The 14,666-nt window shown below is 43.6% G+C and overlaps 2 protein-coding genes across 2 annotated transcripts in view; both read left to right on the top strand.

Moving 5' to 3' along the window:
- stn1 (STN1 subunit of CST complex) overlaps window positions 1–3,072 on the top strand; it is a 36,289-nt gene extending 33,217 nt beyond the window's left edge. The window contains exon 9 of the mRNA XM_084318794.1: window positions 749–3,072. Within this exon, the coding sequence (XP_084174920.1) occupies window positions 749–906 (158 nt within the window). The 3' untranslated portion in view covers window positions 907–3,072. The remainder of the gene's footprint in view (window positions 1–748) is intronic.
- Window positions 3,073–6,507: 3,435 nt separating this feature from the next.
- Window positions 6,508–14,666, top strand: part of LOC311231720 (SH3 and PX domain-containing protein 2A-like) — a gene marked incomplete at its 5' end in the record, with an annotated part of 240,220 nt that continues 232,061 nt past the window's right edge. Inside the window, 1 exon segment of the mRNA XM_084318345.1 lies at window positions 6,508–6,603. Within this exon segment, the coding sequence (XP_084174471.1) occupies window positions 6,508–6,603 (96 nt within the window).

Raw genomic sequence — 14,666 nt, 5'->3', positions numbered from 1 at the left:
CCCCCCCCCCCCCCACACTCCTGCATGTTATTGACTTATCATATATTTGCAGCTCAATTACACGATTCTACCTCATTCAATGCTATTTGCACGGCTCCACACATGACTCTACCTCATTCAATGCTATTTGCACGGCTCCACACATGACTATACCTCATTCAATGCTATTTGCACGGCTCCACACATGACTCTACCTCATTCAATGCTATTTGCACGGCTCCACACATGACTCTACCTCATTCAATGCAAGTCTGCAAATATGATGATATTCTTGTGTTCCTTTTATTTTGATCCATATAGTTTTATCTTTAGCCCTGCTGTGTTTTTATCTAATGCTATCTATGTCCCCATCCCCCATCCCCATTTTCATCACTGCTTGGTGAAGTCACAACCATCCTTTCAATTTCATTATGTGCCTGCACATTGTCTTAACCCTTTCACTGCGACAATACAGAATGTTAACCCTTTCACTGCCACATGACAAATGGTTAACCCTTTCACAACCACACTACAGAAGGTTAACCCTTTCACTACCACACTACAGACTGTTAACCGTCTGTAGTGTGGTAGTGAAAGGTTAACCTTCTGTAGTGTGGTAGTGACAGGGTTAATGACATACAATTGCATTTAATTGAAAGTCAGTTAATCATCACATTTCTCAGACATAAATCTCTCTGTACTATATCACCCCAATACCAGTTATATGACAACAACAAAATGTTTGCCATCCTTTGTCGTTTTCCTTCAGACAAGGAGAAGGGTTGCCACGTCCTGCACATCCTGTCCGCCGTGAGACAGCGCTACAGTCGCAACGTGAGCCATGCAGCGCTGGAGCTGCTCCTCAAGTCTCTGGAGTGTAGCAGTGACATCATCAGCACCGACGACAACCACTACACTATACTCTGACGGTCTCTCTGGGGCCGACGGTCTCTTTGCGGGAGGGTTGACTTTCACCTCCATATTTGATTTGATTTGATTTGATATGATAATATTACTGACCAAGATTCAAGAGGTTTATTCATCACACAAGACATATAGTGAAATATAATATATACATATAGTGAACTCCAAGCCCACGTGGTTGAACTAAAAATTCAAAGAAACAGACTAAGAAATGACGTAAAACACCATGATCAAAACCGCAAAAAGAAAATTCATCAATGACAAAACTGAGGAAAACAAAAACAAACCACGTGAACTTTGGAAATTACTCAATAATCAACTAGGCTGCAGTAAAAAAAACTTAAAACCAGATTCTCAAACATAAAGATGGACAACACGCTCATCACAGACAAGCTGGATGTAGCCAATTACTTACACTTTCAGAGCCGGCCGTGTTTTCCTTTTTACCCCCTTGAATGCCCAGCACCACTTCAATGTTAACGTTAATATCGCCTAATCTATGTTTTAAATTATGGCTATGTGTCTAATCTGCCCGTCGCATTATCAATGACCCATTTCCAGTCAACATTGTCGAAGCGGATTGTTTTTTTATCGGTTCATTTCCGTTTTATATCATTTTGAAAAGCCCTCGTTTTCACGGAAAAAAGAAGAGATTCCATGATAATCGCCCTGTACTGGAATATTCTAGAACGTTGTAATTTTTTGGCCTATTTATGAATCGTTTTCAAATAAACGCTAGATTATCGATAGTATATGTGTACGTGTGCACGCTGGTGCCGCGCGCTCAAAATCGATTCTCTCAGTTCCTGATCGCTTTTACACATTATAGGGGGAAAGCTTATATCTCCGTGAAAACGGGTCTGATTATCCTAATACTGGTCAAATAGATTCCTTACCTGAGATCAGATGGTATCCAAATGGATTATTCCAATTCCTGATCGCCATTCCGAAAATCTATCCTTTTATTGATCCACCGTGTATACTGTAAAACACATAATCCCCGCTGCTCTGAGGGTCCAGAATGAAGCTGATCGACTCCGGTCACATGCGTGAGAAGTAAAATGTGGAGTCCGGGTTTTTTTTTTCTCATGCCTTTTCATTGAGTCCAATCCAAAAGGGTGAATTACCATCTGGGAGACGATAGGGGGCGCTTTTTTCCACATCTGAGCGCCTGGAGTGGCTGATTTACCAACGGTAGACTCGGTTGATGAAATATGAATTCAGATCGCAAATGAAAAAAAAAAAACGAATATTCTTGTGATGGGCATTCAACCCTCAGGTTGGGCAATCAAAGTGTTAAACATCTTTTTCACAAACATAGCCACAACACTTGTAAACAAACTACCCTCCCACTCAGGGCATTATGGGGTAGAACACATAGTAGAATACTACAAAAACCTAGGGGTCCGCAAAGACGACTTCAAACTAGAAATGGTAACAACCGATGAGGTACTCAAAAAACTGAGCGCCCTCCAACCTAACAAGGCCACTGGCCATGACAACATCCCCTCCAAATTCCTCAGAGACGCAGCAGCCGCCATCACCCCAGTCATCACACACATAATAAACCTCTCCATAAAACAGGGACACGTCCCCAAGGACTTCAGAATTGGGAGAGTGACCCCTCTGCACAAAAAGGGCAGCAAATTAGACCCAGGCAACTACCGCCCTGTTTCTATTCTTACCTCCATCTCGAAAGTCATGGAGAAAATAGTCTACGAACAGGTCGAAAAGTACCTGGCGGGAAAAAAAATAATCTACGAATTCCAATCTGGCTTCAGAACATCCCACTCCACTGACGCATGCCTTCTCTATTTGAACGACCACATCAAACAAGATGTGGACGCGGGCAAATACTGCGGCATGGTCATGCTGGACCTACAAAAGGCCTTCGACACTGTCAATCACTCCATTCTGATTGACAAGCTAAAAGCAATTGGTTTTGAAGCAATTGGTATCAGTGAGGCCTAACAAAATTAATAGTTGGTTTCAGGTTGGTTGTCAGTTTGGCCATGGGTAGGTAGGGAATTTTTTATTTTATTTTTTATTCTTTCCCACGGCGACTATGGATATTTCTTTATTTAATTAAAATGTTCACAACAACATGGATGCATGTACTCTGCCAGCATGTTTAATATCCATAATACTAAATGTTTGACTAAGATTTCTATGAAACTTTATTCTAAAAAAAAAAAAGAAAAAAAAATCGTTTTTTTTTTTTTTAAACTCATAAAATATATTGGGTCGCACCTAAATCGGCAGGGTCGGTCGGCAACCTGAAACCAACTATTAATTTTGTTAGGCCTGAGCTGGATGCAATCCTACCTGGAGGGGAGAGAACAGATGGTGGAGGTAAACGGTACTCTATCCCCCCCCCCCCCCCCCCCCTCACAGTGAGCTGTGGTGTTCCACAAGGAAGCATACTAGGACCGCTACTGTTCCTAATTTATGCGAATGACATGTCGTCAGCTTGTGACTGCAACTTGTTCCTGTTTGCGGACGACTCAGCCCTGCTGTGGTCTCTGACAAGAACAAGTTGCAGGTTGAAAAAACCCTCGGCTCGGAACTAGGCAAAATCTGCATATGGCTCGCTGATAACAAACTATCATTACACATGGGCAAAACAGAGTCCATTCTCTTCGGTTCAAATAATAAACTCAGCAAGACCGACGGCTTCTCAGTTACAGTGGGTGACAATATTGTCACAAGGAAAGATGAAATTACCTACCTGGGTTCCATCCTAGAGGCAAATCTTTCCTGTGACAAAATGGCATCCAATGTAATAAAAAAAGTCAACCAACTAACTAGATTCTTGTACCGGATCTCCTCTCTGGTAAACAAGAATACCCTGAAGACTCTGGCAGGAGCACTCATTCAAGGGTACTACGACTATGCTTGCACCTCATGGTACCAAAGCACCTCAAAGGTGCTAAAAACAAGATTACAAACATCACAAAACAAACTGGTCAGACTACTACTTGACCTTACCCCTAGAACCCACCTCACCCCTGCACACTTTGACAACCTAGGATGGCTTAGAGTAGACGACAGTACAGCAACTTGCAATGGGCCTGGTCTACAAGATACACTATACGACTAAGGTACCCATGTACATGTCAAAATACTTCCCAAAGGTCAGTGAATACCACGACCACAACACCAGAGGAAGCTCAACAAATCATGTTAAACCCAGATTCGGCTCAAACAAGGGACTAAACACTTTTCGCAATCATGCCACATCAATGTGGAACGCCCTACCCAAAGCTGTAAAGGAATGTGAATCCCTACCCACATTCAAAACCACTCTTAAAGAGCACCTACGGGAGGCTGCAATTCGAAACTGGCCACCGTAAATGTCCAAACCCCCCACCCTCACCCCCTCCTAATAGACAGTCTCCTCCCCACCGCATGTATATATTCTCTCCCCGCCGTATATGTATTTTTTTCTCCCACCCACCCACCCCCTCCAAATGTACAGTATCCTCACCACCGGATGTATATTTCTCTCCCACCCACCCACCCCCTCCTAATGTACAGTCCCCTCCCCATCATATGTATATACTCTGTCAGGATCTATGGGTAACAGTACTGTATATTTGAATACCGTATATGTCACAAATGTATCAGTACTAAATACCTATATGTCCCTATGCCATAAATGTCATGTATGTTGAGTATGTCATAAATGTCAATATGAATTGAAAATGGGGGACCCTGATGTAAACAAGACAAACGTCATTCTCTGGTCTGCATCCCCTTAACAATTGTGTGTATTGAGCCGTACTGTATTGTACCAATTTGGCAATCTGTTGAATAAAGTTTTCATTCATTCATTCATTCATTCATTCATTCATTCATTCATTCATTCATTCAAATGAATGTGGCCATGCCCGCTTCGATTGTGCAAAAAAATACAAATAATGGCGTAATAAAGTGGAATTCCATCTCTAATATTGAATGTGTGACGAAATCTTGCTTTCTTTTCTTTGGGCATTTCTTGACTTATAGGACAGGCTTTCCCAACCTTGGTTTTTGGGAAAATATGGACCCTTGATGATTTCGTAATGAAACTAAAATGACTGTAATAATATTTTGTATTATTATTTTGGTATGGAAAAACTACTGCCAACAACTTGCCTTGCACTCTAGTGAAGCGTAAACATCAGTAGCCAACTATATGAAAGAAGCAATTTTTTTTTTAAAGATTGAAATGTTTGGATTGGGTCACAGGAATTTTTCAACCTCAATTTGGGAGTCACCTGTGAATGGTGAGAATGAACCCACGCCGTAGGTCGTAGGATGTCATGGACACCATCAGAACATGCATGTATTGAAATGTGCACAGGGGGGCAGTGTTTGGTCGTTAATTGGCCCTACCACGTAGAGCAGACAGACGCTGATTGGTCGCTTGTAGAAACATCTGTATCCATACATGCGGTTCATCGATGTCTCCAGCCAATGTGCTGCTCTTGACTCAGTTGCCGGTGCAAAAACAGACCTCATCCCTGAGAAGAGTGATAAGGCTTATTGCACTGTTCTTCACAACAGAGTGGCTGTTAGTACCGCCGTTGTGGAAAACTGTGCCCGTTTATATATTATGCAACTAAGAGTGGTAGCTGTAGGCTATATAATAACACCTGTATAATAAATACCTGTATGTCATGTATGTTGTGCATGTCATAAATGTCACTATGAATTGAAAATGGGGGACCCTGATGTAAACAAGACAAACGTCTTTCTCTGGTCTGCATCCCCTTAACAATTGTGTGTATTGAGCCGTACTGTATTGTACCCATTCTGCAATCTGTAATAAAGTTTTCATTCATTCATTCATTCATTCATTCGAATCGGGAGGAAAAGTTGTGACAATTTAAATCAATTGATCAATTAAACATAGGCCTACTTTCAGTTTAAGTACAAGCAATGAGGGGCAATTGGCTATAACACGCCATATAATTTATTTGATTTGTTCAGAAGAAGACTTTATTATAGACTAGTTTCTGTGCGAGTGTTTTATTCCAAGTAGGGCCAGGGGGGCGTCAAGCCCATCCCACTGGATCCCTAAACTCACCCCGCTGCGCCTGGCTGCTTGTTGAAGGAGGCGTCTGGCGGTGGATTCACCGGCGTCTGCATTTGCCCAAAGAAGCGTTTGAACCCGCAGGTATGTCACCCCCTTCCACGGCATTGTGGCCGACACAAAGGAACTCGCTCCACTTCTTTTCAATTTGAGGTGTCTGCCTTATCTCTGCAGGAGGCCACCGCTGCCGCCGGCCAGTGCTCATCCATCCAGACAACGTGAAGATTGCGCTTTTTTTTCATGTGGGGATTCGGCCACATTTCCACGAGGGCTACCAGTGTGCACGTTTAAGAAGCGGACAACTGATACGTTAAGTTTCCAATCGGATCGATGTTCATTGCGTCAACGGTGAGGAGTCGATGATTTGTCCGTTTGAGACTGCAAGACGAACTGATTCCTCGCACCGGGCCATCATCATCATTATGCTACTTGACACACAACGTTCAATGAATGATATCATTTGATGGTGATATATAAGATAGGCCACGTTGAGCTGCATAGCTATTCGAACACTGCCTGTCGCTTTTATGCATAGCGTTTCCAGGATCAAGATGCAGTTTCGGACAGTGCTGGATGTGAAAGTCGTGGACGTGGAGAAGAGGCGCAATCCGTCCAAACATTACGTGAGTTGCCTACCGTTATCTTCTTATTGCCCGACTGAACCTACCATGTCCCGTTTAAATTATGTCAACAATGACTATCCGGACTGTTCTCACGGTATGTCATTAAAATGCTGCATGTAGAGAATTAAGCATAGCCGCTTTATCACCAGGGTTTATAAACTCAAAGCCAAACCATGTTCAATTATGCGGGAGGGATTAGGTTATTATTTACCATAAGGTTATAGTCTAAGTCTAACTATTAGGCCATTATTACCAATTAGGGCAGGTATAGTCTACCTAGTAACAACAGTATTTCTGACGGAGACGCGGCTGACACAGGGCTGACTGTCCTAACACACTTCGTACCATCAGCTCGGTAGCTTTCAAGTGGAACTAATGCAGTTTCTTCACTGTCAGGGTCTTCTCCCACGGGATCTTCTTGTCCATGTCATGACGAAAACAACCCATGTTGCTGCGAATCAAATCACGAAAACAACCCACACAGCTGCACATACAAATAAAAACATCTAGATTTCAACAACAAGATGTAACAATTCCTTACATCTTATTTGGTTTATTGAATATTCAAGACAAATCCGGTCAAACTCAATGTATTAGAATATAATATAAATCCTTTATTATCCCTTATTGTGATGGTATTATATGCCATCGCCATCACAATTAAATTAAAGATATTGTATCCCCATGTTGGATTTGTCATCCCCCCCCCCTAAGTCCTGCACAAGCCCCCCCCCCAGACACATTGCTGTCATGTATGATGAACATTCTTCAGGAGCCTGCTTTTCCAGAACTTTGCCTACAGCGTGATATGAATCAATACCTTGTTTCTTTTAGAGGGTCTATATTAGAGGCTGCAGTACATGCAGCCCATTGGAATCCTGTCCATAGCTCATAAACAAGTCATAACAAATGGCTAGGATGAAAAGAACACGGCCATGCTGATGGTACAGTCACAGCCCACAAGACCCTTGTGTCCAATGATATAGTGGGCACCATTTGCACACATAATCTTCCTTTGCAAAGGTGAACAGGCAAACCTCTTACCCGAGGACATTGCTCACCGTATAACCCGTTTTTATGCTTTCTAATCTCCTGCTTACGCTCCTGTTATACTCACAGCCTGAGATGTTCACCGTTTGCACTGGTTCTCTATTAGCAGCTGGTATTTGTGCAGAGTTGTTTTGCAGATTCTGGCATTGCCTACGTTGTCATATACATGCCGGGCCCTGCGCCACGCTATTGGAGTCAGGAATTGTGTCAGTGCTGTTAATGTTCTCAACAGCTTCCTCTTCTATTCAACATGACAGTGTCATCACGGCACTCTATCATACGCACTACCGGGACACTCATTACTGACCTCAGCAGCTGCCACCTATACGGCTAAAGCAGACTCCTGAATGTACGGAGGGCGATAACTCTCTCTGTCCATACGGTGTTGTTGTGTCGTCACAGTGTCTGGTGTGTCTTGTCCCACCGTGAAACATGTTGAGTTGGTGAATGTTTCCTGCTGCCATTGTCACCGAGATGAATTACTCGTCCGTTCTCTGGCGTCTGACGAAAGGAAGTGTTGTCTGATTTCTGATATTATACAACACGTGGACTCTCTGATGTATGCAGTATCGCATAGCATACTTACACTTGAATGATACCGTCCGTATCTATCTATGGCCATTTCTGTCTGATATACACACACACGCACACACACACACACACACGCACACACACACACACACACACACACACACACACACACACACACACACACACACACACACACACACACACACACACATACCTGTCCTATGTTTGAGTCCTCTCTATGATTACACTACAGTTAGGCACTAGTGAACATACTGTGTACAGTAAATGTCTGGCATGGTGTAGCAGCGTGTAACAGGAGCTTCCCAGATCAGACCAGGCTAAAACTGTGCAGTGTGTGTTGTGCTTTGGGGGCTGCTGCTCAGTCTCACTGGGCCAGTCTGTGGCCTAGTTTCCCTGGCTACCCTGTCTGTCTCGTGGGACAATTACTAGTCCCTGTGAGAAGAAACTAGTGGGAGAGGGAGAGAGAGAAAGAATTTCTGCCGCCGTGGCTGATGAATCTCATTTGTACGGTTTGTGAGACCAGCTGGGAATGCTTATCCACATGTATGAGAGGAGAGGTGAGAGGGGGAATGCCACGACTCTGCTGGTCTCTGACAAGAACAAGTTACAGGTTGAAAAAACCCTCAGCTCGGAACTCGGCAGAATCTGCACCTGGCTCGCTGATAACAAACTATCATTACACCTGGGTAAAACAGAGTCCATTCTCTTCGGTTCAAATAACAAACTCAGCAAGACCGACGGCTTCTCAGTTACAGTGGGTGACAATATTGTCACAAGGAAAGATGAAATTACATACCTGGGTTCCATCCTAGAGGCAAATCTTACCTGTGACAAAATGGCATCCAATGTAATAAAAAAAGTCAACCAAAGAACTAGATTCTTGTACCGGATCTCCTCTCTGGTAAACAAGAATACCCTGAAGACTCTGGCAGGAGCACTCATTTAAGGGTACTACGACTATGCTTGCACCTCATGGTACCAAAGCACCTCAAAGGCGCTAAAAACAAAATTACAAACATCTCAAAACAAACTGGTCAGACTACTGCTTGACCTTACTCCTAGAACCCACCTCACCCCTGCCCACTTTGACAACCTAGGATGGCTTAGAGTAGACGACAGAGTACAGCAACTTGCAATGGGCCTGGTCTACAAGATACACTACGGTACATGTCAAAATACTTCCCAAAGGTCAGTGAATACCACAACCACAACACCAGAGGGAGCTCCACAAATCATGTTAAACCCAGATTCGGCTCAAACAAGGGACTAAACACGTTTCGCAATTATGCCACATCAATGTGGAACGCCCTACCCAAAGCTGTAAAGGAATGTGGATCACTACCCACCTTCAAAACCAATCTCAAAGAGCACCTACGAAAGACTGCAATTCATAACTGGCCCCTGTAAATGTCAAAACCCAACCGCCTCCAATGTACAACCCCCCCCCCCCCCCCCCCCCCCCCCCCCCCCCCCGCCTACCCAACCCCCACCCAACCACCTATCCAATCAATGTACAGTTACCCCCCACCCCACCTACCCAGTACCCAGTACCCACCACCCCCACCCCACCTACCCAACTTCCTCCAATGTACAGTTTTCTTCCCCCTCAAATGTATATACTCTCTTTTGAGACTCTTTTTGTACTCATAAACAGTACTGTATATTTGTAGATCTGGTATGTCATAAATGTCTAGATGCAACAGTACTGTCTACCTGTATGTCATGTATGTCATTTATGTTATGATGAATTGAAAATGGGGGACCCTGATGTAAACAAGACGAAAGTCTTTCTCTGGTCTGCATCCCCTTAACAATTGTGTGTATTGGCGGCTAAGTGGCGCAGTGGGAAAGGCGCTCGCCACTTACGCAGGAGATGCTGGGTTCGAGCCCAGCTCTCGCCGTTGCTTCCGGCTTGGCTGGTCGTTCATACTAATACAATTGGCAGTATTAGGGGGTGGGAAAGCCGGTGGGTGTGGGAACGGACGTTGTGGACAGCGACTCCTACAGGTCGGTTGGTGCGCCTGTACAGCAGAATCAGGAAGTATCGAGGGCAGCGTGAGCCTCCCACGCGTTACTCCGCGCCACTGAGAGATCGTGCTGTGCAGGTGAAATGATGCGACGGCTGCCTCCTCGTGTACCGGAGGGGACACGTGATGCAAGGCTTCGTCCACATTGCAGCCGACCAGTGGGAGGCATGGTCTAACAACGTTCGAGACAGGGGAGGGTAGAATTGGATAATCCAAAATTGGGATGGGAGAAAAATAGAAAATGGGGAGAAAAAGTAGATAAAAAAAAAAACAATTGTGTGTATTGAGCTGTACTGTATTGTACCCATTCTGCAATCTGTTAATAAAATGTTCAATCAATCAATCAAACCCGAAATATTGGTCGAAGGAAGTGCTTGTTGGCCGGTGGGGGGGGGGGGGGGGGGGGGGGTGCTGAGTCGCAAACACACACACACACACACACACACACACACACACACACACACACACATGCACACACATGCACACACACGCATGCGTATACATGCACACCAGTGTTGTAGTACTCAAGTCAGAGTCCTGGACAGATTTTCAGGACTCGTGACTCGGACTTGAGCACTGATGACTTGGACTTGGACTCGAGCATTGACTCTATTCGGACTCGGAAGGTGCAGACGAGGACTTGTTAATTTGTAATAGGCCCTAATCATTTGGCATAAGATATTGATGGCTATATTCACATTCATGTATTACAGCTGTGGGGACATGGTGTGGCTCATTTTGACAAACGTTACTTGTAGTGCAAGATGGGAATAATAGTTTGTCTCCACAGTCCACACGCTGTAGTTTGTAGTTTATTACACGCTAAACATCGCGCATTTCCAAGATAATCCAGTCTTTTTGCATAGATTGCGAGATAAAACGCGTTATGTGCAATAAGCTCAAACCGTTCTGGCTGATCCCATGAAACTCCAAATCAAAGGTATATGACATGTATATATATTAGTGCTGTCAGGCGATTAAAAAAATGTATCTAATTAATTACATGATTTGTAATTAATTAATCTAATTAATCGCATTTTAATTGCATAACCATTTTATGCCTGATATTCTATATTCTATAATCATATTTCAAATTGCATGTGTCCGGATGGCAGAATTCAGTACTGTATCTACAAAACCTTCTGTTTAATCATCTTCCATCTATTAATTTGCTTGGATTTTTTAGGTCTGGTCAATTTGAGCATGGTGTTATTCACAGTCAAAGATACATTATTTTTTTATTGATATTCTCATTTGGTTCATTACAATTTACTCAAAATAAAAATGTCATTCAATCAATCACAGCGCAGATTGATTGATTGAATGAAAATGTTATTAACAGATTTCAGAATGGGTACAATACAGTACGGCTCAATACACACAATTGTTAAGGCAATGCAGACCAGAGAAAGACTTTCGTCTTGTTTACATCAGGGTCCCCCATTTTCAATTCATAATGAATTGTAAGTAAGGGTGCAACTTGCATTGTGCAATCCATTCTTTGTGGATCTAGCCCACAGTATTTCTGACACTGGGAATACATTCCCTGAGATTCATAGATGTCCCTAGAATCAGATACCAAGAACATGCAAATGGACCATATTAAAAAAAAAAATCTGTAAATGTGTATTCTACATTCTTATGGAATGAATGAGATAAAAAAAAATATATATATTATTATTATTATAATTTTTTTAAATACATTTTGAGTTAATTTTCATAACGCGATAATTTGCTGTGTAATTAATTAATCTAATTAACGCGATAAACTGACACCCCTAATATATATACCATCACAAAATCATCAGGGGGGGGGGGGGGGGTCGTTTTAACTCAAAACTCTGATCAACCATGTATTTCGTCCGGTGAAACACAGGACTGTGATCGTTAGAAAAACACGTGTCAGTAGGCCTGCCGCGATAAGCAATAAATCGATTAATTGCCGCGATAATTAAAATGAATGCAATGATTTTGACGGGGGCGCGATTAATTGCTATTTGCGCGTTTGTTTTAATGAGGCGGAACCAGTGCCCCTTGTCAGTCTCTCTCCGTGTGGGGGGCCGCTGGCGTTACTACAGAGCACAGCACGGGAGCTCCGTAGGGCAGTAGCAACGCCACATATAGCTTAACTACATTTCTCAATAGTGTTGCTCCTTTTAACCAAGTAGCGTTATTTGTAGTGTAACGTTAGAATAACACAGAATAACGTTAATACAATTACATGCATCATTGTTTACAATGAACGGGTGGGGCTAGTCAAAGGACTGGAGACGGGGACAAGTTAAACATGAATTAATTTATTATAACGGGTCGTTTTCGAGTCGTGCTGCAGTGCCTACGCACCACAGCTATTCTATTATAATACTGCTTTGACGCTTCCTCCTCATCGTTGATTGCCTGTAGTAGCTGCATCTAACGTTAGTAGCTAACGAAAAAACACAACCGGACGAGACAAGTTGTCGGCTAGGATAATCACAACAATACTTCCGGTCCGGTCGGTGGGCTTCAAAATAAAAGTCTTAAACACCGGAAAAGACGGAGCGGTGGGCTTCAAAATAAAAGTTTTGGGAAATAAATTTCTCAAAAAAATTCTCTAACCGGTCGCAATAATATCGCTTATCGCGATATTTTCGGGGGCAATTAATCGCCCAGCAAAATGTGTTATCGTGGCAGGCCTACGTTTCAGATTCGGTAAAATAGACATAGAATACCTTACCTTAGCCGGAAGGTATTCCAATAAGAATAATTCCAAGTGATTGCATCGCCATCACGATTACCAGTGTATATGTCTATACAAGTTTCGATGGTCAAATACGCTTATGCAACGGAATTCCGAGCCGAGCACTGTGCATTTCTGTCCCGGCAGAAGGAGGGGCCACTAACCTAGGAGAAAATGAAAGTGAAGCTGACTATCAACCCCCAAGCCATTGCAGTTCAGACACGGACGATACTGCCACCTGGTGATAGTCGATCAGAATGCAGTTCTAATGTGTGGGGACGTGCCTAAATGATGCAGATCGCTCCTGGCAGGTCTGTAGAGCGGGGATCAAAGTAAAAAGATGAAACGGTCCAAAAACGTATTATCTCGCCCAAAAACGTAATATGTCGTTTTTGGCAATGAATGTGTTAATACCGTAACATTATTTAATTTCGTGCAAGGGTGGACACGTGTGTTCCACCTTACATGCAGATTCACGTCGATACCCTCATGTTCAGTACTTAAGATGCCTAAAGAGACGCCTCGAATCGTGCACTTTGTCGTTTATGTTTAATGTAGACCTTTTTCTTTTTTTTGTATGTCAGCTCTTTGACTGCTAGAGTGGAGTGGACTCAGCCTTGATGACTTGGACTCAGACTAGGGTAATGGGGAATCGACTCAGGCTCTTCTTTGGTGACTTGGACTCAGACTCGGACACTGGGGACTCGAGACTTGACTCGGACTTGAGATTTTGTGACTCGACTACTGTACAACACTGATGCACACTCACACGCACGCAGACAATGTCTCAAACACAGCTTCCTTCCCTTTAATGGAAGACGGTGATGGAACTATGGAAGAGAGAGAGTGAGGTAAGATGTTATGGACCCGTGGTGTTTACTTTAAGCTTCTGTCGCCCCGGCAAATCCCACTCCCATAACTTTTCATTCTGTGTGGAGGCCGTCAACGTCATGCTATTAGACCCCAAACTGGAAGCCAGTGTTGTTACTTAGCGCCATAAAATAACTCTTCAGAGAGCTGCTCCCAACTCACATGTTTATTGTCCCATGAAACACAGTGATATCTCAAGTGAAAAGGGACTGTGTTTTCCAATGCTTACCCCCTGGCTGGCAGACACATGCTGGGACACTTTTATGGGGCTAGCTTTTTGGACTGGCCATTGTCTGGGGGGGAGAGAGTTTGATGACTAAAGGGTATAGCAGGAAGGACTGTAGTGCTCAGGGGCTCTCTCTCTGTGTGTGTGTATGTGTGTGTGTGTGAGAGAGAGAGTCAGGGGTTGTGTTGCTGACGTCTGTCATCGTAGACATTGTGCTTGCTGCTCAGTTCACACAGCCCTAATTTAGTCTCCGACACTGACAAGAGGCCTTGACTTTGTGTGTGCATGTGTGCATGTGTACAAATTCGGGTGTCAAAGCAGCATGGGGGGGGGATACAGAGCTTCACAGTCCTATACAGTCCAGTATCTATCTTTATTACATGGCGTTTTCACATTCGCCGAAATGCTTGCTTGTGATTGGTCAATATCGCTCGTCAGAGGTCCGATATTACTCGATAACGGACCTCTGCCGAACAATAATGACCGCTGTGCGCAGCTGGACCAATCAAGCCCACTACACACACTGTATCAGTGCTGCTCAGCATATGCACAGCTGCACTCAGTCATGCAATCAGACCACAGACCTGCCGTCTGCCGATAATAATAATCACTTTATTTG

The sequence above is a fragment of the Notolepis coatsorum genome (assembly GCF_963971535.1).
Source record: "Notolepis coatsorum genome assembly, chromosome: 7".
NCBI classification, from domain to species: domain Eukaryota; kingdom Metazoa; phylum Chordata; class Actinopteri; order Aulopiformes; family Paralepididae; genus Notolepis; species Notolepis coatsorum.
This window is presented reverse-complemented; position numbering and strand designations above follow the sequence as displayed.